The 27,147-nt window shown below is 45.7% G+C and overlaps 1 protein-coding gene across 34 annotated transcripts in view; it reads right to left on the bottom strand.

The window, feature by feature from the left end:
• Positions 1-27,147, bottom strand: part of CLASP1 (cytoplasmic linker associated protein 1) — a 773,091-nt gene that overhangs the window by 442,913 nt on the left and 303,031 nt on the right. For all 34 annotated transcript variants that reach the window (XM_063933995.1, XM_063933998.1, XM_063934002.1 and 31 more), the window contains 6 exons: positions 25,864-26,019; positions 24,185-24,258; positions 13,333-13,425; positions 1,725-1,870; positions 1,372-1,507; positions 1,117-1,187 (listed from right to left, as the gene is read on the bottom strand). In XM_063933995.1, the coding sequence (XP_063790065.1) occupies positions 1,117-1,187; positions 1,372-1,507; positions 1,725-1,870; positions 13,333-13,425; positions 24,185-24,258; positions 25,864-26,019 (676 nt within the window). The remainder of the gene's footprint in view (positions 1-1,116; positions 1,188-1,371; positions 1,508-1,724; positions 1,871-13,332; positions 13,426-24,184; positions 24,259-25,863; positions 26,020-27,147) is intronic.

Raw genomic sequence — 27,147 nt, 5'->3', positions numbered from 1 at the left:
TACCCCTCCCCAACCCTAATCAGCCTGGGGTGGCAGCTAGGGTTAAGATAGTGGGGGTGGCGGTTAGAGCTAAGACCCAAAGGATGGTGGCTAGGGCTAAGACCCAAGAGATGGTGGCTAGGGCTAAGACTCTAGGGGGTGGGGGCTACAGCTACCCCCGCCCCTCCTCCCACACACACTATAGCGCCTACCCCTAACCCCCCATTCCTAAGCCTGACAGGGGGCCAGATACTGTACTTACCCTCGGCATGTCGGCGTTCCGGCGCCAGGATTCATCGGTCACAAGACCACCTTCATCTCCAGTGCTGGGGTGCCAACGGCATCCCTGCTCAACATGACATTTTAGATGATAAGATATTCAGAATATCTAACTACTGCATATGCTCATATTCTGGATATTCTATCAACTAAAACTTCATTTTAGGCATACAACTTTATAGAATACTAAATACGCTCTACTGATTCATCTGGATATTGCAACAGATGTATCCTATATGTACATAATGCCTTTGGAACTACTGTTATGTATATGTATCTTGTATAGAATACTGATCAATTCAGTCTTGTGATACTTTGAGCTCTACAGATATATATTTTATGGCTGCTTACATTTATTAATCTGTTTTATTTATAAGATGTGCTCTGAAATCAAATATATACATTTTTACTTAAACAATCTGATGCACATAAACTGCATTTATAATTAATATTTTTATCAATGGTTTTTGAGCCCCTTACTATTGTTTCTTGTTCAATTTTGACGTTGGAATGCTCCTTGACTTTGCAGCATAAAATATTTGTCTTCGTTTTCAAACAGTGACAACTCTGCACACAGATTTGTGCAGGATTAGCTAAAATGTAACCTAGAGAAAAACATAATAGAAAAAGAGGAAAACACGCTTTGTTTTAGAAAACAAATTCACTACAAATTTATGTCCTAGCAGCAGTAACAAACTTCAAGCTCTAGAGACTGGAAAAGCCGTACAAAAATAAACAGCCAACTATCAGAATCCAGAGATGATTGTTGTACAGAACTTTTGTCTCTGCTTCTGAAGCTCCTGATAATAGACAGAGCTGAACACTGATCCGTACACTATATAGAGACACACTACAAACCTTCGCACTGCGACAGACTTGGAGGTGCAGTTACTTGTGATGATCGGTATTAGCCTTGGGACATGTGTCTGCTGCGAATATGAAGAGAAACATTGAATTATTCTGAAAATGTCACAGTAATTTATAGGACAGAACACACCAACCAAGCTTTGATTATTCTATAATATAGAGTTTGTCTATGTACAAAGATTGTTTACTCCAATCCAGACCCTATGTGCTATCAAATCATTCATAAAAGTCTCTGCAAATACTTACACGTATGATTAAACGAATAGCTACCACACCAGAGGTGGCCATCACTTTGGCACTGTTAGGGACTAAATTGAAAACAGTGGGCATAATTGCTTCTGCTCCATGGTCAAATTTGTTCCCCAGAACAGATGAAAGATGCCTGATGCAAAATTAAAAAGACAATGAGTCAGCATCAACTGTAAAGTTAAAGCACTAAAATCCTATACCAGGAAAACAGAAAGTGCCCATCTTGGTTTTATTAAACTGCTAAGCCGCTACAACTAACATACTGTACAGTATAATTTTAGGTGCATTGAAAATTTGCTGTTATAAGGGAAAGCTTAATGTCTGTCAGGACACGTCTGTATGCTACTTACCCCAGGGTAATACAGGTTTCTCGGACCACCTGTGAACGCAAATCCTTGGCGGACAGCTTGAAAGCTCCATCAAGAAGACGCAGGTGCTGGAAAAAGGTGTCATATTCAGCAGCACCGGCCAAGAGGAGAGATCTGATTTTCTTAAGCTGCAAATATATATCATAAATACAATCAGCCCAGGTGGTTTTTGTTGTGTAAATACTGTACTGGGATCTGGGATTCAATGATCAATTATATACTTCATTTGGATATTATGGGGAAATAGAAACTATAAACAGTAATTTGTTCCTCTAACTAAAGTCTACCTATCTGTTAAAAGCTATCAGCAGGATAAGGTGCCATGTCAAAAACAAATTACCTCAAGCTGGTTCTACGCACATGACAGTGGGGCTGATTCAGAGCTGGCCGCATCAGCACCCAACAGCGCAGCTTGTCCGCATTGGCAAACTGCGCAAGGGCAGCGCGCCTGCGCGACCTTACACACTGCGGCCGGAAGGATGCAGGCGCAATGTGATTGACAGTGGTTGGCATTTGCGGGGCGGTGACACGGAGTTGGGGGAGTGTGGCGCTCTGAACGAGGGCGGGCCAGGAGTGTTATCGGGACGGCTATGTGATGGCACACGCAGCCGCTCAGATTTAAAAAATGGCAGCAGACTGCCTGACAGTGCAGCCTAAGTCATCCTTAATTACACTGCGGACTCATCAGGAGGTGGCCCATCACACATGCTGTGCGGCACCTAGCATGTGAGGAGATGGATGCAGATCTGGCTGCTGCGTATGCAGCGATCTGTGTCCATCTCTGACTAGGGTCCAGTGTGTTCAGTTTACTCCTCTGGTTCCCACAGTCACCAGATATCAGGCCATTAGAGAACCTTGTGGTGGAATGGAACATTTGCAGCAAGAAAGTGTAGCTGACAAATCTGCAGCAACTGCATGATGCTATCAAGTCAACATGGACCAGAAACTCTAAGGAAAGACTCAAGCACCTGTTTAATCTGTCTCACTAAGAACACTGGGGCAGATGTATTAACCTGGAGAAGGCATAAGGAAGTGATAAACCAGTGATATGTGCAAGGTGATAAAGGCACCAGCCAATCAGCTCTAATATGTAAATGAACAGTTATGATCTGATTGGCTGGTGCCTTTATCACCTTGCACATATCACTGATTTATCACTTCCTTATGCCTTCTCCAGGTTAATACATCTGCCCCACTATTCTGTAAATGACAAGGAAGGGGCCAACTAGAAATATTTACCTAATAAAGAAGACAATGAGTAGATGTATACGCACACATTAAATACATTTGTAGATTTCATTATGTACAGACCAGCAGTACCATCTCAGTCATGCTGGCCTAATTAAAATCACTTCATAAAAGGTATTATGACAATAATGTGTCATGTGACATAACTAATATCCAAATGTAGCAGTATATCATGCAAAAGTAATATCACTGCTCCAAAATATAAGAATGTGTCATATAAGAGACACAACATTGTTCTCCATCTATAACAATATATTGTATAGGAGTGACATCATCCCCCTCTAAATATAAGGCTACAGAATGGGGTATCCACTTAGCCGCCAATGTTCTCGCACCTATCGCCCGAAAAATCAGGTTATCGCACGCTCACGTTTATCGGACCTATCCTATTCCAAATCGGTGGTAACAGGATTTGCGCAATAACTCTTGCGGGTAAAAGCAAAGGAAAAAGTGGAGTAATCTGCTTGTACTCCCGAAAATGCTAAACTAATATTGGAAAACATTATAGAAGTCGTTTAGTGGCTAGAATATAACCAAGTGGTTTAATAAAATCAGGTCAAATAGCTGTTGTAGGCATGTTTTTTTTTGTTTTGTTTTTTAAGAAAAATGATATGTTGCAGGAAAAAAAATGCTTTCTAAGTGCTCTCATTAAATTTGGGGTACAGAAAAATGGGCATAAGCATATATTTGGGTCATTTTAGAGGACTTAAAAAATAAAGTGAAAACGAACCTACTATTCCTATATGCAACCCTAAAAACCCTTGTCCCACTCATAAAGCACCCCAACATACCTGTTCCATACCTTGTATCCCAATTTCCATCACTTTGCATTTTTTGACCCCAAAATTGACATTATTACTAATTAAAAACTTCAAAGTGCCTAATTCAGGCATTCCCAACCTCAGTGTTCAAGGCACACTAACACTCCAGGTTTTACCGATAACCATGTTTGAGCACAGTGACTTAATTAGTACCTCAGTTATTTTAATTTAATAATTTACAGTATGCTAAAGCCTGGATATCACTAAAACCTGCACTGTTGGTGTGCCTTGAGGATGAGGTTGGGAATGCCTGCCCTAATTAGACATTCAGGGGGTGTCCAAGGGGTTCTGAACCAAACACTGACATTTTTACCTTAAAGTAGGAATTTTTCACTACTTATCACCAGCTCTGAGCTGGTGAAGAGAAATATGCGATAAACCCTATGGAGACTTATGGCTGATAACTCGGTATCCTGTTAATGGCGATAAGTTATCACATTTTCGGAAGTTATTGTAAACTGGCTAGCCCCCATATCCTTAAGGACTAATGGTTTTAGTTTGCTTTGTCAACAATTACAATGTCAACAATTAGTATACATACAGCATAATATCAACATGCTCAGAATGTCGACAACTTCAATGTAGACTTGGAAAAATTATCACACTGACAAAACGTCAGCATGCTCAAAATGTCAACACTCATTTTTGAGCATAACCCCAACTCTAAGATTTCTATTGTTGACAACATTTTAACCATGTTCAGATTATGTTGACCATTTGACTGAACAACAGGACTACATCCTGGAGTGCCATCACAATTCTCCAAATATTAGGACATATGTGATACCGAAGCATTATTCTCCAAATATTAGGACATATGTGATACCAAAGCATTATTCTCCAAACATATGTTACAGGAGTGACATCAATACTCTCTAAATACAAGGATACTGCATATTATATATTAAAGACAAACATAAGGCTATATGTGAGGGAAAGCCAATTAGCTCCGAACATTTTGCACTTGTGACAGACAATTAAAATGACCTATGGTAACCAGAACTACAAAAAATAGGAATTTAATACCTACCGGTAATTCCTTTTCTCCTGGTCCGTAGTGGATACTGGGGTCTTACACTTTAGTACCATGGGGTATAGATCGGGTCCACTGGAGCCTGGCACTTTAAAACTTTTAGTGTGTGTACGTGTGTGCTGGCTTCTGCCCTCTATGCCCCTCCTACCAGACTTAGTCTAGGAAAACTGTGCCCGAGGAGACGGACATAATATGAGAGAAGAACAAAACAGCAGTGAGGCAATAAGCCAACACACAACCATAAACAAAAGTAGGGCGCTAACCAGAACAGAGGATATCAACCCCAACCTAACCTGGATAGCACGGCTATCCCAACAACATAATGGGACCGCGTCTGTCCAACCAAATACTTACACAGGTAGGCAGGAATCGAAGCACTGAGGCGGGCGCCCAGTATCCACTACGGACTACGAGAAAAGGAATTACCAGTAGGTATTAAATTCCTATTTTCTCTTGCGTCCTAGTGGATACTGGGGTCTTATACTTTAGTACCGTGGGGAAGTCCCAAAGCTTCCAAACGGGTGGGAGAGTGCCGAGACCCCTATAAAACCATTACCTTTGAAAAAGCTGCTAGTTGACTGCAGCGAAACGCGTCAGGTGCACAAGGGACCCAAGCCAGATACACTTTGCTGGAAGACCGAACCACCCCCACCAAGATCCGGACCATCATACGTATTCTGAGGATTTCAATAGCAGATTGAACCGATGATTTCTATAAACTGCACTGCATGAGGAGCTCATCATCCAAAATTCAGGAGCATCACATCCTCTAGCGGTAATTTGCTATTATATGGGACACTGCTTACCTCTCAAATACCTACATATACTGGACTCGGACCAATCTGGGGGAATACTTTGGAACGGACTTTCCACCTACAAACTTCTTCCATTGCTGGCAAATTGGGTAACCCTTTAAATGCTCATACCCGAACTGTATGTTTTTACCAAGCTATATTGATGTTGCATGTATTTTATGGTATACTTATCACAATATTTTAGCGATAATATTTTTTATTATTAAATTGTGCAATTAATAGACAAATTATCATTGTTGTTATATTATATTAATTTAGCGCAGCCTCCCACTTTCTTTTTTGTTCACTTTGTGGGGGTGACTCCCCTCTAATTTGAGGCAGCAGCTTGGTGAAACACCTTATACCTAAAGCGCCCGAGTACCCTTTGGGTATCGAACCTATAGAATTTCACAAGTGTTCGAACCAGACCAAGCAGCAGCTCGGCACAACTGTAGGGCCGACACACCACAGGCAGCCGCCCAGGAGGGCTTGAATAGATGTCGGCAGAGGACGCCGAAGTATAGGCCTGTTGAATGGTCAACCTGAGCCAACGAGCTATAGATTGCTTAGAAGCAGGCCGACCAATCTTGGAGGCATCATAAATGACAAACAGCGAGTCAGATTTCCGATGACGGTCCGTCCTTCTGACATAAATTTTCAGAGCCCTGACCACATCCAAGGTGTCAGGGCCAAAGGAAGCTTCAGACAACAGCGGAACCACAATAGGCTGATTCACATGAAAAGCCGACACCACCTTAGGCAAAAATTGAAGATGGGTCCTCAGTTCCGCCCTGTCTTCATGAAAAATCAAATAAGGGCTCTTACAGGATAAGGCCCCTAATTCCGAGACTCTCCTGGCAGACGCCAAAGCCAATAACATCACCGTCTTCCAGGTGAAAGATTTCAACTACATCCTATGTAAGGGTTCAAAACAGTCCGATTGGAGAAAGGACAGAACCACATTGAGATCCCACGGAGCCGTGGGAGGTACAAAGGGCAGTTGTATATGAAGTACTCCCTTTAGGAAAGTCTGTACTTCTGGCAACAAGGAAAGTTGTTTTTGGAAGAAAACAGAGCGCCGAAATCTGGACACTGATGGAGCCCAAACGTAGGCCCATATCCACCCCCGCTTGCAGGAAAAGCAGAAAACGACCAATTCTAAATTCCACGGGAGAAACCTTTCAACTTTAACACCAGGATAAGGAGATTTATGTTAAGACTTGCCATTTTTAAATCTCTTTCTGCGAGGTACACTGGATTCTACAGGGCGCCCACCCTGACGCACTTAGCTTCTTTGGGTTGTGAGGAAGAAATGGCCTGCTTAGATGACCCTTTGGTCCTAGGAGGGAGAGGGTCAGGCTTTTGTTTAACCAAAGACTGAATTAACTGCTGTAACGGAGTCGACAGAGTATCCACCCATGGTGGATTTACAACAGGGACAATATGCGATTGTAAAAGGCACAGGAGAGCCCACAGGGGGCGCAAGTCTCGTTACTAGCGTAGTCAGTAAATTGGAAAAAGCAGCCCAAGGTGTGCCACCGGTACTGCAGGCTGACCGAGGGGTACAGAACCCCCAGTACCTTGACCCTCAGCTGTAATGTTTTCCTCAGATAAATCCGTGGTGTCAGCACTGCATGACGCAGGATCAGCCACGAATCTCCCACCCTGTGACGCAGACATTATTGGAAAATGTAGCCCTAGGGCGTAACAGTACAATATAGCCAGACACAGTACCTGACAAAACCCCTGTGTAGTTTCATTGCAAATGCAGATCACAAGCAGAGGATTTAAGTGGTATATGGTGACTGAAATACACAGAGAAAAATACCAAACAGTATATCCTGTGAAATACTATATATGAGACCCTGACGCACTTAGCTCCTTTTCAGGGAACAGAATATGTGTAAGATACACGGAATAGGAACCACACATCAGCTATAGGCAAACACAGTCACATGTACAATGCAGGAATTATTACACACAACAATAAAACTGCACTGGACTAGCAATACTAAGTAAAGCTATGTATGTATATAGATATAACAATGCACAGTAAACACTGGATGTATATCACAGAATACTTATACAGGTTGAGTCTCCCTTATCCAAAATGCTTGGGACCAGAGGTATTTTGGATATGGGATTTTTCCGTATTTTGGAATAATTGCATACCATAGTGAGATATCATGGTGATGGGACCTAAATCTAAGCACATAATGTATTTATGTTACATATACACCTTATACACACAGCCTGAAGGTCATTTTAGCCAATATTTTTTATAACTTTGTGCATTAAACAAAGTGTGTCTACATTCACACAATTCATTTATGTTTCATATACACCTTATACACACAGCCTGAAGGTAATTTAATACAATATTTTTAATAACTTTGTGTATTAAACAAAGATTGTGTACATTGAGACATCAAAAAACAAAGGTTTCACTATCTCACTCTCACTCAAAAAAGTCCGTATTTCGGAATATTCCGTATTTCGGAATATATGGATATGGGATACTCAACCTGTACTAAATATTCCTGTAGATATGCACTTGTTCTTAACTAACACTGTCTAAACAACATGTAGAATACTTAAGTGTCCTGTAAATGCACTGCGCTGATGAGGCAGGAGGCTTTACAGAGGAGACCGTGCCCAGCAGTCCCAGAATCAGCGCAGCTTTGTGTAATGGCGCCCAAACGCCGACAGGGAATGAGGGGGAGAGAGAGATGCAGCTCCAGGGCGGGAGCATCTGCTGTAGATGGTGCCTGGGGCAGGGGGAGGGGCTACAGGTCAGCGCCTTTTCCCCTCTGCTGGACTTCACCACCAGGTACTATGTAGCCTATGGAAAATGGATTTAATAAATCCAACCTGTGCTCCTTGCCCTAGTGGATATAGTGGGGTCCCTGTACGGCCACGGTGTCCACGCCAGCGATGCAGTCCGTCTCCGGAGACCGCGTCCCGGATCGCAATTTCGGCGGGTCCCAACTGGGGGACCCTCTTACCTCCTCCCTTAATGTGCGGCCACGCGATCCTGGAGAGCAGCGGCGGTGCGTGTGTGCCTGATGAGACCGGCAACCAGGGTGCGGGAGTATACATCGCCACTGGGGGAGGTGAAGGAGCCGCAGCACGATATGTCAGAATGACATATAGCACCAAGTGCCTGTGTTGCGATCCTTTAAATCTTCTTTCTTCAGAAAAGCTCTTTTCAGGGCTGCCTAGCGCAGCCCTCCCTGTTAGCTGCCTGCACTGCAGGCACCAACTTACAAACTGAGCTCCAGTGCCTGGAGGCGGGGATATAGAGAAGGCGGTGCAGTGTATCCTGGGAACAATCAAAGCTTTAGCCTGTTGGTGCCTCAGATCAAGATCCAACTCTACACCCCAATGATATTCCCTGTGGAATACCAGTGTACTCCGCTGCAGAAACAGACTTTTTCCAGATACGATGATCATCCTTTGACATCATCATCTTCCTGGCCTGGACCATGGTGGAAATAACCCTGGAGGGAAGACCCTTTCTTGCTAAAATCTCCCTCTCAACTTCCAAGCCGTCAAATGTAGCCGCTGTAAGACTGGATAGACGAATGGGCCTTGCTGAAGGAGTGTGTCTTGGAGCAGCAGCGAGTACCAGGCCCGTCGAGGCCAATCCGGGGCAATTAGAATTGCCTGAACGCTTTCCCTTCTTAGCCTTTTTAGCACCCTTGAGATCAGCGGCAGAGGAGGGAACAGGTATACAAACTGGTACATTCACAGTGTCATCAGCGTGCTACAGCCTGTGGATCCCTCGTTCTGGAACAGTAACGGCGTAGCTTTTTGTTGAGACGAGAAGCCATCAGATCTATCTGTGGACAGCCCCACCGGTGAATTATCCGCTGAAACACCTGGGGATGTAGGCCCCATTCCACCGGATGGAGGTTGTGTCTGCTGAGGAAATCCGCTTCCCAGTTGTCCACGACTGGAATGAAGACTGCGGAAATGGCCATTGTGTTGACCTCCGCCCAGAGGAGGATTCTTGACACCTCTTACATCGCCGCTCTGCTTCTTGTTCCCGCTTGTCGGTTTATGTACACCACTACCGTGGCGTTGTCTGACTGAACCTGGATCGCCCGATCCATCAGGAGATGAGAAGCCTGCAGAAGGGCATTGTAAATTGCCCTGAGTTCCAGGATGTTTATCGGCAGAACAGATTCCCGTCTCCCCTGGAACTGCACCCCTTGGGTAACCCCCCCATCCCTGGAGGCTGGCATCCATTGTCAGTAGAATCCACGAATGGATCTTGAAACTCCTGCCCTCTACCAGGTGAGGCACTTGTAGCCACCATAATAGAGAAATTCGGGCTTTCGGAGACAAGGTCGCTACCCGATGCATGTGAAGGTGTGAACCCGACCCTTTGTTCAGTAGATCCAGTTGAAATGGCCGGGCATGAAATCTGCCGTATTGGATTGCCTCGTAAGCAGCCACCATCTTGCCCAGTGAGCGGATGCAAAGATGTATGGACACCTTACGAGGATTGGGGACCGAGTGGACCATAGCCTGGATGGCCAAGGCTTTGTCCATCGGAAGAAACACCTTTTGAGACACTGTATCCAGTATCATTCCCAGGAACTGAAGACGCTGGGTCAGTTCCAGGTGAGATTTCTGGAAATTTAGGATCCATCCATGATCCGTGAGTAGGCGAGTAGTCAGATCGATACTGTGTAGCAGACGTTCCCTGGACACAGCCTTTATTAGGAGATCGTCCAAGTAGGGAACTATGTTTACTCCCATCATGCACAGTTGCAGCATCATCTCCGCCATGACCTTGGTGAAGACCCTCGGAGCTGTGGATAATCTAAAGGCTAAGGCCTGAAACTGGAAATGGTCGTCCAATATGGCAAACCTGTGGTAAGCCTGATGAGGAGGCCACATGGGAATGTGAAGGTAAGCATCCTTGACATCCAGAGACACCAGGAACTCCCCTTCCTCAAGAGCGCACCACTGCCGCCCTCAGGGACTCCATCTTGAATTTGAACACCCGCAGACAGGGGTTAAGAGACTTCAGGTTCAAGATGGGATGCACCGAACCGTCTGGTTTGGGAACGACAAAAAGAATGGAGTAAAAACCCCTGTTGCGTAACAGAGGAGGCACAGGAACTACCACTCCCGTCTGCAAAATCTTTTGAATAGCCTCTTGCAAGGTAACTTTTGCTGCGTGTAAAGCTGGTAAGCCCGACTTGAAAAACCTGTGAGGAGGTAGTGTTTGGAAATCCAGCCGGTATCCTTGGGAAATGAGGTCCATCACCCAAGGATCCCGGCAGGACTCCGCCCATAGGTGGGCGAAGTGTTGAAGGCGAGCACCTACCTGAAAGTCACCTTGTCGCTGGGGCCAACCGTCACGCGGAAGGCTTAGCGGCAGGGGTTCCGGTGGTCTGGTACAGGGAGACAGCAGGTGCAGCGGGACTTACCACGAGATCCTCTGGAGCTGGTGGAGACCCCTCGACTGCAAGGAGGGTCAAGTGTAAGAACGTCTAGCAGGTGGTGCAGCCTACAGCAGATAGGTAGACTTACCCGCCGTTGCTTGGGAGATCCACTTATACAATTCGTCTCTAAACAAGGCATCACCTGTAAAGGGAAGATTTTCTACACCCTTTTTGGAATCGGCGTCCGCCGCCCACTGACGTAACCACAGAGCTTTGCGTGCTGAAACCGCCACAGCAGTAGTGAGGCCATTAATCTTACATAACTCCTTTATAGCCTCGCTCATAAAAATTTGCAGCATCCATTATATGTTGCAGCAGGGTAACAACCACATCCCGAGGCAGAGCGTCTAAACCATCAATAACATTATCAGACCACTTTACCACAGCCCTGGAGATACACCCGCAAACTATTCTGGGGCGCTGTGCTGTGCCTGCTGCCGTATAAATGGCCTTGAGCATTGTCTCAATTTTACGGTCAGCAGGCTCCTTCAGGAATACAGCCCCAGGGACAGGCAGTACCAATTTTGTTTTGACAGTCTGGATACAGATATATCGACCGACGGTGGGTTTTCCCAGCCCTTTCTATCCTCAGCTGGAAGGGGAAAGGTAGATAAAAACCTCTGAGTAATTTTACATGTTTTATCAGGATTTAACCAAGCCTCCTTGGCCAGGGAGTTTAACTCCTTAAACACCGGAAAGGTAGCTGAACTCTTGGGTCTTACATAACCTCATCTGGTTCTGCCTCCGGGTCCGGTATGTGAAGGACCTCTCTTATGGCAAAAATGAAGGCCTCCACCCCAGGGGACAGAGAGCTGTCCTCATCCATGTCATCATCATCCACATCTGGCTGACTAGAACCAGAATCGGACTGTAAAACCTGTGGCAGTGAGCGTTTGTGTGAAGCCACTAGAGGGGGCTGCAAAGCCGTCCTGGAATCTGCTGCCTTAGCTACACAATCCAGTGTTTTAACATCTGTGTCTCCCTTTTAGCTACAACTAGTTCAGAATTGACATTGTGAGTCATGCTCTTAAGGCTGTCCAACCAGTCAGGTGCCTGTGAGCTAGGCCCTTGAGGGGACAAGGAACATTGCTCACACATGAGAGACCCCGCTGAAGACGGGGTAGAATTACAAGCAGCACACATAACCAAGTCTTCAGACATTATACAGGAAACAAAAGCGCAGCCCGTTGCCCAACACCCCCACACAGACCCTAGAGAGCCCTTTGGAGTGACACTGAGGAGCGGACCCAGCATACAGAACACAGCAGCACAATGTGTGAAAATAAGTGTATGTAAAATCAGTGCAGCGGTGTTACTGCGGACGTGCTTTCCCCTGTCTATGACAACCTGGTACCAGTTCAGACAGTCTGTAAAAGCGTGGGTCCTGGAGGAGCAGCATGCATGCAGCCTTGGTGATCAGCAGCAGCAGGAAAATGTCGCCTTCCCACCGCTGGTCCCGCTCCGGGAAGCCCTGCCCCTTGCAATGGCGTGCGGTCCTTGACAAGATTATACTGGCCACAAGTGTAAAACACCTCGGAAATGTAATTTACAGTCCACCCAAAGCCTTAGATGACAGTGAGCACTGCTTTGCAATAGCCCTGAGCCAGTTCCGTCCGCGGCGGGCACCGTAGCTTCGGGCCCGTGACTGCCGCGTGACATGCCGCCAAACTACACCGGAGACCCGCTAACCAGGACCCCGATGTAACACTCACCACACCTGGTATTCGGCATCTGTTAGAGGGTTGCGGCTAGCTGCTGGTGTGAGCACACATACTGACGATGAGTGATCAGCACCTCAGGAGCTCAGTGTCCTGTCAGCTGGGATTACGAACCATTAACCTTCAGGAGGTTGGTTCGGTCCTCCCTCTAAGTCTCACGAAGCAGGTATTCTGTCTGCCAAGCAGAGCTACCTGAAAATAATAAATAAAATAAAATTCAATTAAATTTAAAAGAAAAATCTCTGGAGCTCCAGAGAAGTGCACCCGGCTTCTTGGGCACATTTTTCTAAACGGAGTGTGGTAGGAGGGGCATAGAGAGGAGGAGCCAGCACACATACACTAAAAGTTTTAAAGTGCCAGGCTCCAGTGGGCACGATTTATACCCCATGGTACTAAAGTACAAGACCCCAGTATCCACTAGGATGTAATAGAAAAACAGATAGTATACTGTAGATAAAAAAACACAGCAGTAGCAGCTTAATAACAAAAGATTCCAGAGTTCCTGTAGGCGCCTTACCGCAGTAATTCTCTGCTCCCAGTCATGCTTATCATCTGAAAGTATTTCCCGGATTTTATTGATAGATTCCTCAAGGTCTCTGCTCGAATAGATCTACAATAAAGTAAATTCAGTAAAGCTCTGCTAGCAAATATTTATTTATTGAAAAAAATGTGAACTTTTATATTGGGTTTTCAAAAAGCTCATACAGCTCATTCAATGAATGCCATTTTTAAAAATAGATTTTTTTTTTCTAAAGGATAGATGAATGAGATCAAGGGACAGTTTGTATAAAATCATTTCCTGAATGTTGCCAATTTTGAAGTGGGCAGAGATACAGTATAACAAACTGAGTCAATTTGCGGATCTTGTAGGAGGCAATGATCTATTCTCTTGTGTCATTGTGTCAGCAAACACTGTAAGTGACAGGTAGTCAGGCCCAATGCTACCCGCTTAGCAAAGTGATGCAGAGCAGGTAGGCGCAAGGCTGGGGAGGCGCTCTCCCTGCTCTGCATCCTTGCTGCTGTCTGTGCCTGTCACACTGAGCTTGTAGCCTCCTCCTCCTCCTCCCACCTGACAGCTTCATCTTTAATTTTCCATGTCCACTCTCCAGCCAGAAAAGGGAGCGGAGCTACACGGGACCAGGCTGCAGAGGACAGAAACTACTACATACTGTATACGGCCAGACAGATGGTAAGTTGAGGGAGAGTGAGTGAGATAGTGTGTGTGTGTGTGTGTGTGTGTGTTTATCTATGCGCGTGTGTGCGTGTGTATCTATGCATATGTGTGTGTATCTACAGTATGTGTGTGTATCTGTGTGTGGGGGGAAGAAGGCATAATGTGTATAAATGGCACTTCTGTGGGCACTATATGTAACCGGTACTACTACAGGGAGCACTGTGCATATAAGCACCGCCACTAGAAGGGACATTATGTGTATAAGCAGCGCCACTACTAGGGACATTATGTGTAACCGCCTTACTTCCTTTCCTCACACTCACTGCTTGACTCATTCCAGTCTGGCTTCCGTCCTCTCCACTCCACTGAAACTGCCCTTACAAAAGTATGCAATGACCTCCATGCTGCTAAATCTAAGGGACACTACTCTATACTTATTCTACTTGATCTCTCTGCTGCTTTTGACACTCTGGACCATCCTCTCCTACTGCAAATTCTTCACTCCATTGGTCTGCGTGACACTGCCCTCTCTTGGCTGTCCTCCTACCTTTCTGACCGTTCTTTCTCTGTCTCCTCTCATGACTCCACCTCGTCCTCACTTCCACTAACTGTAGGGGTACCCCAAGGTTCTGTCCTTGGTCCTCTTCTCTTCTCTCTCTATACGTCCTAACTAGGTAAGCTCATTAGTTCTTTTGGTTTCCAATATCATCTCTATGCTGATGACACCCAAATCTATCTTTCCTCTCCAGACCTCTCCCCTGCTCTCCTCACTCGTATCTCCAACTGTCTCTCTGCTACCTCTTCCTGGATGCCCTAGTGCTTTCTTAAACTTAACATGTCTAAGACAGAGCTGATCATCTTTCCTCCCTCCCGCATAACCTCACCTCCTACAATCTCATTATCTATTGATGGCACTACTATCTCCTCTAGCCCCCAAGTGCGCTGTCTTGGAGTAATCATCGACTCCTCCCTCTCCTTCAAACCACACATTCAGCACCTCTCACAAACCTACCATTTTTATCTAAAAAATATTTCCAGGATCAGACCCTTTCTGACCCAGGATGCTACTAAGACTCTTATCCACTCACTGGTCATCTCCAGACTGGACTCCTGTAATCTGCTCCTGACTGGCATTCCTGACAAATACCTCTCTCCACTCCAATCTATCCTCAATGCTGCTGCCCGGCTCATCTTCCTCACCAAACGCACTACGTCCACCTCTCCTCTCTTACTAGACCTTCACTGGCTCCCCTTCCCTTTCAGAATCCATTTCAAGCTTCTCACACTCGCTTACAAAGCCCTCACCCACTCCTCTCCCATCTACATCTCTGACCATATCTCCCTTTACACTCCCACCCGTCCTCTTCGCTCTGCTAATGCACGCCGACTCTCTTGCCTACGGATTACTTCCTCCCATTCCTACCTCCAAGATTTTTCACGTGCTGCACCACTTCTTTGGAATTCCCTACCTCTCCCCCTCAGACTCTCCACCTCTCTACAAAACTTCAAACGATCTCTCAAGACCCACTTCTTCACCAAACCCAGCCAAATCTCATCCTAACCCTCTGTTCTACGCTCTCTATGTACCCCATCTGTGTCACCCCTGTCTACCCCTCCCCTTTAGAATGTAAGCTCTCACGAGCAGGGCCCTCTTCCCTCATGTGCTTATCCTTTCTTACTTTAATAATCTTCAACTGCACCACATCCAGCAGTCTTCTGCCACCTGATACTTATTACAGTGTTATCTGCTGATGTAACTATGTTTATTTACCCTGTACTTGTCCTATACTGTCATCAACTGTAAGTTGCTGTTTTCCTGTTTGATTATTTGTTTATGTATTCTGTAATTGGACGCTGCGGAACCCTTGTGGCGCCATATGAATAAAGGATAATAATAATAAGAATAATAATAATATTATAAGCGGCGCCACTACTAGGGACATTATGTGTATAAGCAGCGCTACTACAGGGGGTGTTATGGGTATAAGCGGCGCTACTACAGGGGGTGTTATGTGTATAACCGGCGCTACTACAGGGGGTCTTATGTGTATTAGCGGTGCTACTACAGGTGGTATTATGTGTATAAGCGGCACCACTACAGGGACATTATGTGTATAAACAGCACTACTATGCGCGGGGTAATGGGAATACTAATGTGCTACTGTGTGGCGTAATTTGAAATGGGTGTACTATTGTGTGGCCACATCCCTACATTGCGAGACCGAACCCCTTTTTTGACGCGTGCTATCCCTTTGTAAAATATGGGAGGGAGCAAATTTATAGTTTGCAGGGGGGGCGCCGAACACCCTAGCACCGGCACTGCGGGTAGTGTCTTGATATGAGGCTGGAAGTGGAGATCCCAGAAACTGAGAGTTACATAGTGGAAGGAGTGGTGTCTCTCAGCAACAAAGAGTATATAAGATGATACATGATGTATTACTTCATGTGAGAGGGGCAGTGTCATGATATAAGGGGATAGCAGCAACAGGAACCAACAGAAAGTTATACAGTGGAAGAAGCCGGAACCTCAGCAGCACAGAGTAGATCAGGAAATTATTAATAAGCTAGTGGGTACAGGTCACCATATAAAAGGGACAGTGTCAGTATATGGAGGGTATTGAAGCATCAGGAAGCAACAGACTTTGGTGGGAATTCAATCCCCCCTGGATCAATCATTTACAGTGGCTAATTGAATTCCCTCTTAGCGTAATACAGTGGACGGAACAGAGCTCCCAACATCTCAAAGAATACCTGGAGATGAGTGATGTGTTAGTGATAACAGGGCTGTATGTTACAAGGGCAGTAATATAATACGAGAAATGAAACGGAGGCATCACAAAACCACAGACAGGGTTATATAGTGTAAGCAGCAGGATGGTATCCGTTTGGATGGTCGACCATGTTATGGTCGACAGTCATTAGGTCGACATTGACATGGACACATGGTCGACACATGAAAAGTCGACATGAGTTTTTTTTGTTTGTTTTTTTTTAATTCTTGTGGGGAACTTTTCCATACTTTACGTTCCACGTGGACTACGATTGGGAACGGTAATCTTTGCCGAGCGCAGCGAGGCACCTTGCCCGAAGCATGGCGAGCGACCATTCATACCAAAACCCAACAGGATTACCTAGTAGCAAAGAGTACTAATGCAAAGCTCTTATAATACTGATGAAGGAACATTGTAGTGCCAAATGTACCTATATATGAAATGCATTTCTAAATCAAACAACTTTATTTCTCTAACGTCCTAGTGGATGCTGGGGACTCCGTAAGGACCATGGGGAATAGACTGGCTCCGCAGGAGACAGGGCACTTTAAGAAAGAATTAGGATACTGGTGTGCACTGGCTCCTCCCTCTATGTCCCTCCTCCAGACCTCAGTTGAAATCTGTGCCCGGACGAGCTGGGTGCACCTTAGTGAGCTCTCCTGAGCTTGCTAAAAAGAAAGTATTTTGTTAGGATTTTTTATTTTCAGAGAGATCTGCTGGCAACAGACTCTCTGCTACGTGGGACTGAGGGGAGAGAAGCAGCCCTACTCACTGAAGATAGGTCCTGCTTCTTAGGCTACTGGACACCATTAGCTCCAGAGGGATCGTACACAGGAACGCACCGTTGGTCGTCCGATCCCGGAGCCGCGCCGCCGTCCCCCTCGCAGAGCCAGAAGACAGAAGCCGGCGTGAGAAGCAAGAAGACTTCGAAATCGGCGGCAGAAGACTCCAGTCTTCATATGAGGTAGCGCACAGCACTGCAGCTGTGCGCCATTGCTCCCACACTAAACCCACACACTCCGGTCACTGTAGGGTGCAGGGCGCAAGGGGGGGCGCCCTGGGCAGCAATTGGGAACCTCTTGGCAAAAAGCAGCATATATACAGTTGGGCACTGTATATATGCATGAGCCCCCGCCATTATTTTACACACAAAACGCGGGACAGAAGCCTGCCGCTGAGGGGGCGGGGCTTCTTCCTCAGCACTCACCAGCGCCATTTTCTCTCCACAGCTCCGCTGAGAGGAAGCTCCCCAGGCTCTCCCCTGCAGAATCACGGTAGAAAGAGGGTAAAAGGAGAGGGGGGGGGGGGGGCACATAAATTTGGCGCAAAAACAGTATATACAGCAGCTACTGGGTTAACACTAAGTTACTGTGTGATTCCTGGGTCATATAGCGCTGGGGTGTGTGCTGGCATACTCTCTCTCTGTCTCTCCAAAAGGCCTTGTGGGGGAACGGTCTTCAAATAGAGCATCCCGTGTGTGTGGTGTGTCGGCATGTTTGACGAGGAAGGCTATGTGGAAACAGAGCGGGTACAAGTGAATGTGGGGTCGCCGCCGACGGCGCCGACACCCGATTGGATGGATATGTGGAAGGTTTTAAATGATAATGTTAATTCCTTGCATAAAAGGTTGGATAAAGCTGAAGCCTTGGGACAGTCGGGGTCTCAACCCATGCCTGATCTTACAGCGCAGAGGCCGTCAGGGTCTCAGAAACGCCCACTATCCTAAATTGTTGACACAGATATCGACACGGATTCTGACTCCAGTGTCGATGGCGATGATGCAAAGTTGCAGCCTAAAATGGCTAAAGCCATCCGCTACATGATTATAGCAATGAAGGATGTGTTGCACATCACAGAGGAAACCCCAGTCCCTGACAAGAGGGTTTATATGTATGGGGAAAAAAAGCAAGAGGTGACCTTTCCCCCTTCACATGAGTTAAATGAGTTATGTGAAAAAGCTTGGGAATCTCCAGATAGAAAACTGCAGATTTCCAAACGGATGCTTATGGCGTATCCTTTCCCGCCAACGGACAGGTTACGCTGGGCATCCTCCCCTAGGGTAGACAAAGCTTTAACACGCTTATCCAAGAGGGTAGCCCTGCCGTCACAGGATACGGCCACCCTAAAAGATGCTGCGGATAGAAAGCAGGTGGGTATCCTGAAGTCCATTTATACACATTCAGGTACCCTACTAAGGCCAGCAATTGCGTCGGCCTGGATGTGTAGTGCTGTAGCAGCATGGACAGATACCTTATCTGAGGAACTTGATACCTTGGACAAGGATACTATAGTACTGACCCTGGGGCACATAAAAGACGCTGTCCTATATATGAGAGATGCCCAAAGAGACATTAGCCTACTGGGCTCTAGAATAAATGCAATGTCGATTTCTGCCAGAAGGGTCCTGTGGACTCGGCAATGGACAGGCGATGCCGACTCAAAAAGGCACATGGAGGTTTTACCTTACAAGGGTGAGGAATTGTTTGGGGACGGTCTCTCGGACCTAGTCTCCACAGCTACGGCTGGAAAGTCAAATTGTTCGCCATATATTCCCTCACAACCTAAGAAAGCACCGTATTACCAAATGCAGTCCTTTCGATCACAAAAAGGCAAGAAAGTCCGAGGTGTGTCCTTTATTGCCAGAGGCAGGGGTAGAGGAAAGAAGCTGCACAATACAGCTAGTTTCCAGGAACAGAAGTCCTCCCCGGCTTCCACTAAATCCACCGCATGACGCTGGGGCTCCACAGGAGGAGCCAGGCCCGGTGGCGGCGCGTCTCCGAAATTTCAGCCACAAGTGGGTTCACTCACAGGTGGATCCCTGGGCTATAGAGATTGTGTCTCAGGGATACAAGCTGGAATTCGAAGTGATGCCCCCTCACCGTTACCTCAAATCGGCCCTGCCAGCTTCCCCCATAGAGAGGGAAATAGTGTTAGCTGCAATTCACAAATTGTATCTCCAGCAGGTGGTGGTAAAGGTTCCCCTCCTTCAACAGGGAAAGGGTTACTTAACAAACAACGGGAGACCTTTCTTGCGCTTAAAACAAATGTCAGCCCCTCGTCCCACACAAGAAACCTTTACCGTGGTCCCACTTTACGAATATGCATCAAAAGAAAACGTGAGGCGAATGAGGCACCACTTGTCACTTCTAGAGACACATGTATAAATGCTTACACAAATAAAATTCCCAATAATGGGAAAAACGACAGTTGAATCAGAGTTGACCTTCCATGAAGATGGATACTACAAGGAAGGTAAAAGAACACAAAACATAGTGTATTCCAATTTAATTAATTGATAAAGCTATATTGCTCCTTGGTCTCACTCACATGATGTATGAGTTTAATTTGCATGTAGAAATCGGTGCATCAAGATGGTTCAACTTCATTAATATGCACCCAGCTTAAACTCCAATTAGCACTTGAAAAAGAAAGATAGGAAAATAGTGCAATACCGTCTGTGTACAAGAAAAAGATTCTTTTAATAAAAACACTCACAAACACAGACTTGATAACAGCATAAAACAAGTAGAAGTTGCATGGACATCAGGATAAAAGAAACAGCCACCAGCAGCATGGGATTATAATCACCGCAAGTCCCGGTTTACTCAAGGCGTCCCCACGCTGTTAGATCCGTTTCCAAATCTCCAATCAGTCCAGCATAAAAGGTCCCCAGCACCGATTTCTACATGCAAATTAAACTCCTACATCATGTGAGTGAGACCAAGGAGCAATAAAGCTTTATCAATTAATTAAATTGGAATACACTATGTTTTGTGTTCTTTTACCTTCCTTGTAGTATTCATCTTCATGGAAGGTCAACTCTGATTCAACTGTCATTTTTCCTATTATTGGGAATTTTATTTGTGTAAGCATTTATACATGTGTCTCTAGAAGTGACAAGTGGCGCCTCATTCGCCTCACGTTTTCTTTTGTTGCATATTAGGGAAGGGGTTACTATTCGACAATATTTGTGGTACCGAAACCGGACGGTTCGGTCAGACCCATATTGAATTTAAAATCCCTGAACATATACATGAAAAGGTTCAAGTTAAAGATGGAATCGCTCAGAGCGGTCATCGCAAGCCTGGAGGAGGGGGATTTTATGGTGTCTCTGGACATAAAGGATGCTTACCTTCATGTCCCCATTTATCCACCTCATCAGGAGTACCTCAGATTTTTGGTACAGGATTGTCATTACCAATTCCAGACGTCGCCGTCTGGTCTGTCCACGGCACCGAGAATATTTACCAAGGTAATGGCAGAAATGATGGTGCTCCTGCGAAAGCAAGGAGTCACAATTATTCCATACTTGGACGATCTCCTCATAAAGGCGAGGTCCAGAGAGCAGTTGCTGATCAGCGTAGCACGCTCTCAGGTAGTGTTACAACAGCACGGCTGGATTCTGAATATTCCAAAGTCGCAGCTGATTCCTACGACGCGTTTGCCCTTCCTGGGCATGATTCTGGACACAGACCAGAAGAAGGTTTTTCTCCCGACGGAGAAGGCTCAGGAACTCATGACACTGGTCAGAGACCTCTTAAAACCAAAACAGGTGTCGGTGCATTACTGCACGCGAGTCCTGGGAAAGATGGTGGCGTCATACGAGGCCATTCCCTTCGGCAGGTTCCATGCGAGGACCTTTCAGTGAGATCTGTTGGACAAGTGGTCCGGATCGCATCTACAGATGCATCGGCTGATCACCCTATCCCCCAGGGCCAGGGTGTCTCTTCTGTGGTGGCTGCAGAGTGCTCACCTTCTCGAGGGCCGCAGATTTGGCATTCAGGACTGGGTCCTGGTGACCACAGATGCAAGCCTCCGAGGATGGGGGGCAGTCACACAGGGAAGAAATTTCCAGGGTCTGTGGTCAAGTCAGGAGACTTGCCTTCACATCAATATCCTGGAACTAAGGGCCATATACAACGCCCTAAGTCAAGCGGAGACCCTGCTTCGCAACCAATCGGCGCTGATTCAATCAGACATCACCGCAGTGGCTCATGTAAACCGCCAAGGCGGCACAAGGAGCAGGGTGGCGATGGCGGAAGCCACCAGAATTCTTCGATGGGCGGAGAATCACGTACGAGCACTGTCAGCAGTGTTCATTCCGGGAGTGGACAACTGGGAAGCAGACTTCCTCAGCAGGCACGACCTCCACCCGGGAGAGTGGGGACTTCATCAAGAAGTCTTCACGCAGATTGCAAGGCGATGGGAACTGCCACAGGTGAACATGATGGCATCCCGCCTCAACAAAAAGCTACAGAGGTATTGCGCCAGGTCAAGAAACCCTCAGGCGATAGCTGTAGACGCACTAGTGACACCGTGGGTGTTCCAGTCGGTTTATGTGTTTCCTCCTCTTCCTCTCATACCCAAGGTGCTGAGAACCATAAGAAAAAGAGGAGTGAGAATAATACTCATTGTTCCGGATTGGCCAAGACGGACTTGGTATCCAGAACTGCAAGACATGCTCCCAGAGGACCCATGGCCTCTGCCTCTAAGACAGGATCTGTTGCAACAGGGGCCCTGTGTGTTCCAAGACTTACCGCGGCTGCGTTTGACGGCATGGCGGTTGAACGCCGGATCCTAGCAGAAAAAGGCATTCCGGATGAGGTTATTCCTACGCTGATAAAGGCTAGGAAGGAAGTGACGGCTAAACATTATCACCGTATATGGCGAAAATATGTTGCTTGGTGTGAGGCCAGGAATGCCCCTACAGAGGAATTCCAGCTGGGCCGTTTCCTTCACTTCCTACAGTCGGGAGTGACTTTGGGCCTAAAATTGGGGTCCATTAAGGTCCAGATTCGGCCCTATCCATTTTCTTTCAAAAAGAACTGTCTTCTCTTCCTGAAGTTCAGACGTTTGTAAAGGGAGTGCTGCATATTCAGCCCCCGTTTGTGCCTCCAGTGGCACCTTGGGATCTTAACGTGGTGTTGAGTTTCCTGAAATCACACTGGTTTGAGCCACTTAAAACCGTGGAGTTAAAATATCTCACATGGAAGGTGGTCATGCTATTAGCCTTGGCTTCGGCTAGGCGTGTGTCAGAATTGGCGGCTTTGTCACATAAAAGCCCCTATCTGGTTTTCCATATGGACAGGGCAGAATTGCGGACTCGTCCGCAATTTCTGCCAAAAGTGGTGTCATCTTTTCATATGAACCAACCTATTGTGGTGCCTGTGGCTACTCGTGAATTGGAGGATTCCGAGTTACTAGATGTGGTCAGGGCTTTGAAGGTTTATGTAGCCAGAACGGCTAGAGTCAGGAAAACTGAGTCGCTGTTTATCCTGTATGCATCCAACAAGCTGGGTGCTCCTGCTTCAAAGCAAACTATTGCTCGCTGGATCTGTGACACGATTCAGCAGGCTCATTCTGCGGCTGGATTGCCGCTTCCAAAATCAGTAAAAGCCCACTCCACAAGGAAGGTGGGCTCTTCTTGGGCGGCTGCCCGAGGGGTCTCGGCATTACAGCTTTGCCGAGCGGCTACTTGGTCAGGTTCAAACACTTTTGCAAAGTTCTACAAGTTTGATACCCTGGCTGAGGAGGACCTTGTGTTTGCTCATTCGGTGCTGCAGAGTCATCAGCACTCTCCCGCCCGTTTGGGAGCTTTGGTATAATCCCCATGGTCCTTACGGAGTCCCCAGCATCCACTAGGACGTTAGAGAAAATAAGATTTTACTTACCGGTAAATCTATTTCTCGTAGTCCGTAGTGGATGCTGGGCGCCCGTCCCAAGTGCGGACTTCTTCTGCAATACTTGTATATAGTTATTGCTTAAATAAGGGTTATGTTATGGTTGCATTAGGGTTATCTGATGCTCTGTTGTTGTTCATACTGTTAACTGGGTAAGTTTATCACGAGTTATACGGTGTGATTGGTGTGGCTGGTATGAGTCTTACCCTGGATTCCAAAATCCTTTCCTTGTACTGTCAGCTCTTCCGGGCACAGTTTCCTTAACTGAGGTCTGGAGGAGGGACATAGAGGGAGGAGCCAGTGCACACCAGTATCCTAATTCTTTCTTAAAGTGCCCTGTCTCCTGCGGAGCCCGTCTATTCCCCATGGTCCTTACGGAGTCCCCAGCATCCACTACGGACTACGAGAAATAGATTTACCGGTAAGTAAAATCTTATTTATAACTAATGGAATGTAACATGAGATGAGTATGGAAAATGCATTCAAATGAAGTTTATATGAGCTCTTTAGGTGTTTGCAAGCAAGAAATTTACTAGTCTTAATATAAGACATGCTGCCTTGTGAAATTACAATCTACTTCTATTTGTAAGGAATGAAATGTGCACTTATACTGTGGTAGGTGTGAATGACCATTAAACATGCAGAGGATAAAAGTAACATTCAGCAGGGTTCATGAATATTTATGTACAGTGGATAAATGCTGGATCTGCAATTTGACAGTCAAAACAACCATAACATTGTTACCTGTACAGTCGGAACATCTTCAAATGCTCTGATGAAGTCCTCCTCGTCAACTGCTCCTGCACCTCCTTCCTTTGCTATTTGGAGAGGGTAGAAATGACATCAGTGACTCTTGACTGTGCATGTATAACTATTCACCAGTGTTGTAATAAAGACACATTCACCATAAAAGTCTACAGCAACTAAACATCCCCAGTGAGGGGCGATCAGTTACTGATAAGAAGGAGCTCACTAAAAGGGATGGGGCCTAAAGGGGGGTACTCACGGAGAGATCCATGCTTAAAATCTAAGCAATCTGACTAGATTGCTTAGATTTTAAGCAGATCACTCGTGTGTAGCACCCTCAGCGATAGCGATGCGCGGCCCCGCACATCGCTATCGCCGCTGCTAGATTGAGCCTGCATGCAGGCCAATCTAGCGGGTCGCTCACTTTACCCGCTGGAAAAGTGAACGGCACCCGTACTCCCCCCGCATCTCTCAGCACACATCGCGCTGTGCTGAGCGGCGGGAGAGATGTGTGCTGAGCGGCAGGAGAGATGTGTGCTGAGCGGTTCGCTCAGCACACATCTCTCCCGTGTATAACCCCCTTAAGAAAATGTTGAAAGAGATGTTTTCCTATATTGTACAACAAGCCACACATTTAGGTACTGGTGGCCACTAAGCAGTGAAAGCCGGAAGAATTTTTCACAATGAAACTATACACTGTTCAAGATGCAGATTTCCCCACCCTCCGAGGAATATATTGATTTCTCTTGGATAAAACTAAATTACACTTGCATGGGGAAATAAAGTAGGAGCCTCTGAAACATTAAAGACTGCAGGTATTAATAGTTTATTTCAGGAAAATATAACTCTGTATCCTTCCAAGAAACACTGAACTAACAATGTTTCATTATCAGCCCTGACTACAGAACGAGCTTGAACACTGCACCAATAACAGGATGCAGTCAAAAGATCGGCAATAACAATGTCGACACCACAATATTTACACTGTCAAAATGTCGACATTCTCTGAATGTAGAGAGAGGGTTAGAGTAGGGAAAAGTCACACGAATGCCGGTGTTCTGACCCAGAAAACGCTGCTGTTGCAGCCACCAAGAGAAGGTAAGTCCCCGCTGGACCAGAAGGAAGACAAGACGACATTCTAACCTGTCGACATTTCATCACTATGTAACAGAAAAATACAGTCTCACTTTCTGCGCTCCAAATGTCCCCTTGTTTTAAACGATCCTCACAGCGATGTCATAGTATACATGAAAAAAAGAGGGAAAAAAGCAACACAATAGTGTAATCCTGTATGCGCAATAAAGTTCTTTCCACTCTGTAGAGGGAAAACTAGGTGATTTTTTCATGTATACTATGACATCGCTGTGAGGATCGTTTAAAACAAGGGGACATTTGGAGCGCAGAAAGCGAGACTGTATTTTTCTGTTACATATTGTGTTTGTAGGTTGGTGACCTATCTGTACTGTCCACTGCTGCTCCATTTTGCAGCGCCTTAGGAAGATTTTTTTCTGTTTTACTGACATTTCATCACTGTTTACATGATGACCATGTCGGCATGATGACTGTTGAACTTTCATACCCAATGACAATGGCATTTTTGCACAATACATACAGTTAGATACATATATGAAAAGCCACAAGTAAAACACAGCATTAACCTCTAGCCCCTTACTCACCTCCTGACTTGGTGGCCACAGTAGTTGTCCCCGGCCTTCGAGCTGTCCCCATGGTCACCGATTTGCGAGCAGAAGGCGGCGCTTTGGAGGATGCAGTGGAGCTTGCTGACGAAGGTCTGTTTCCATCAACTGAATCTTCATCATCAAAGTTTTTATCTGCATTGAAAATTTACAGATATCATTGTTACTCAAACTTGAAGCACAAGTTTTATTTGTCAAATAATTTAAAAAGGTTCTTCAAATAGTCATATTAATTGAACATGTAAATGTCCATCACATCTTTCAGACTCTGACTGCAACAAACTGGTATCATGTTCCAAAGCACTACGTTACCTGAATGACAACTTTAAAGTTTGCAGACTATACAGATGTAGCCACGCTCATCCAGCCTGCGGCTCAGACACACGCACCGTGATGCGACTTCCCTGTATTCTTATGGGTGCGCGTACTTAGATGCACAAGCACATCATAGTCGTGGGCACACTTGCCGTGACTGGATTGCCGCAAATACAGCAAGCTGCAGGCTAGATGATCGTGGCTACATCTGTAATTGTAACTTGAATTGCTTTGAAAAATAACTAGTTTGGAGAAGGATAGGAACAAAGGGCACATAATCTGCCATAGCCACATCCTGAAGTATCACTCACAATTCAGGGTGATGCTAACTACCAGGCTTAGGGGGATTCATTTGTCCGCGATAATGCAGTAAATTAATGCGTATTAACTTTTTACACATACGGCGCTAAAATGCCTCTTTTCACCACTATGCAGACTCCCATTTTTCGCACAACCAAATTAGAAACTCGCAAAATAATTTGTACTGGCACTACTAGCGTTAAGAGCTGAATATGGGAAAATCTGTCTGTACCCCCCAAAAAAAAGTAATATAGGATAACAGTATAGCGGCCATAAAAATTTTCTAAAACAGTGAAAAAATTATATATAATGCAAGTGTTTTTCTGCAAAATAAATGCTCTACTTAAATTTGGGGTTTTAGTCTATATTTGGGTAATTTTAAGTCCGTTTTTAAAAAGTTGGAAAAACCCATTAACTCCCACTTGTAAGCCTAAAAACATGTGCCCCACTTATAAAGCACCCAGTATACCTGCCCCATACCTTGTACCCCAATTTACTGTATTTTTTCACCACAAAAAATGACATGTAATTATTGGCCCAATTAATCTAATTTAAAACTTCTGAGTGTCTAAGTCATTGCCAGTGGTTTTGAACTAGGGGGTTATTCAGGTTTGTTAGCAAACCAAAAAGCACAATAATGGGCAAAAC

The sequence above is a fragment of the Pseudophryne corroboree genome, chromosome 7 (genome assembly GCF_028390025.1).
Source record: "Pseudophryne corroboree isolate aPseCor3 chromosome 7, aPseCor3.hap2, whole genome shotgun sequence".
Lineage (NCBI taxonomy): Eukaryota > Metazoa > Chordata > Amphibia > Anura > Myobatrachidae > Pseudophryne > Pseudophryne corroboree.
The sequence above is the reverse complement of the archived record's forward strand: the minus strand, read 5'-3'. Positions and strand labels throughout refer to the sequence as shown.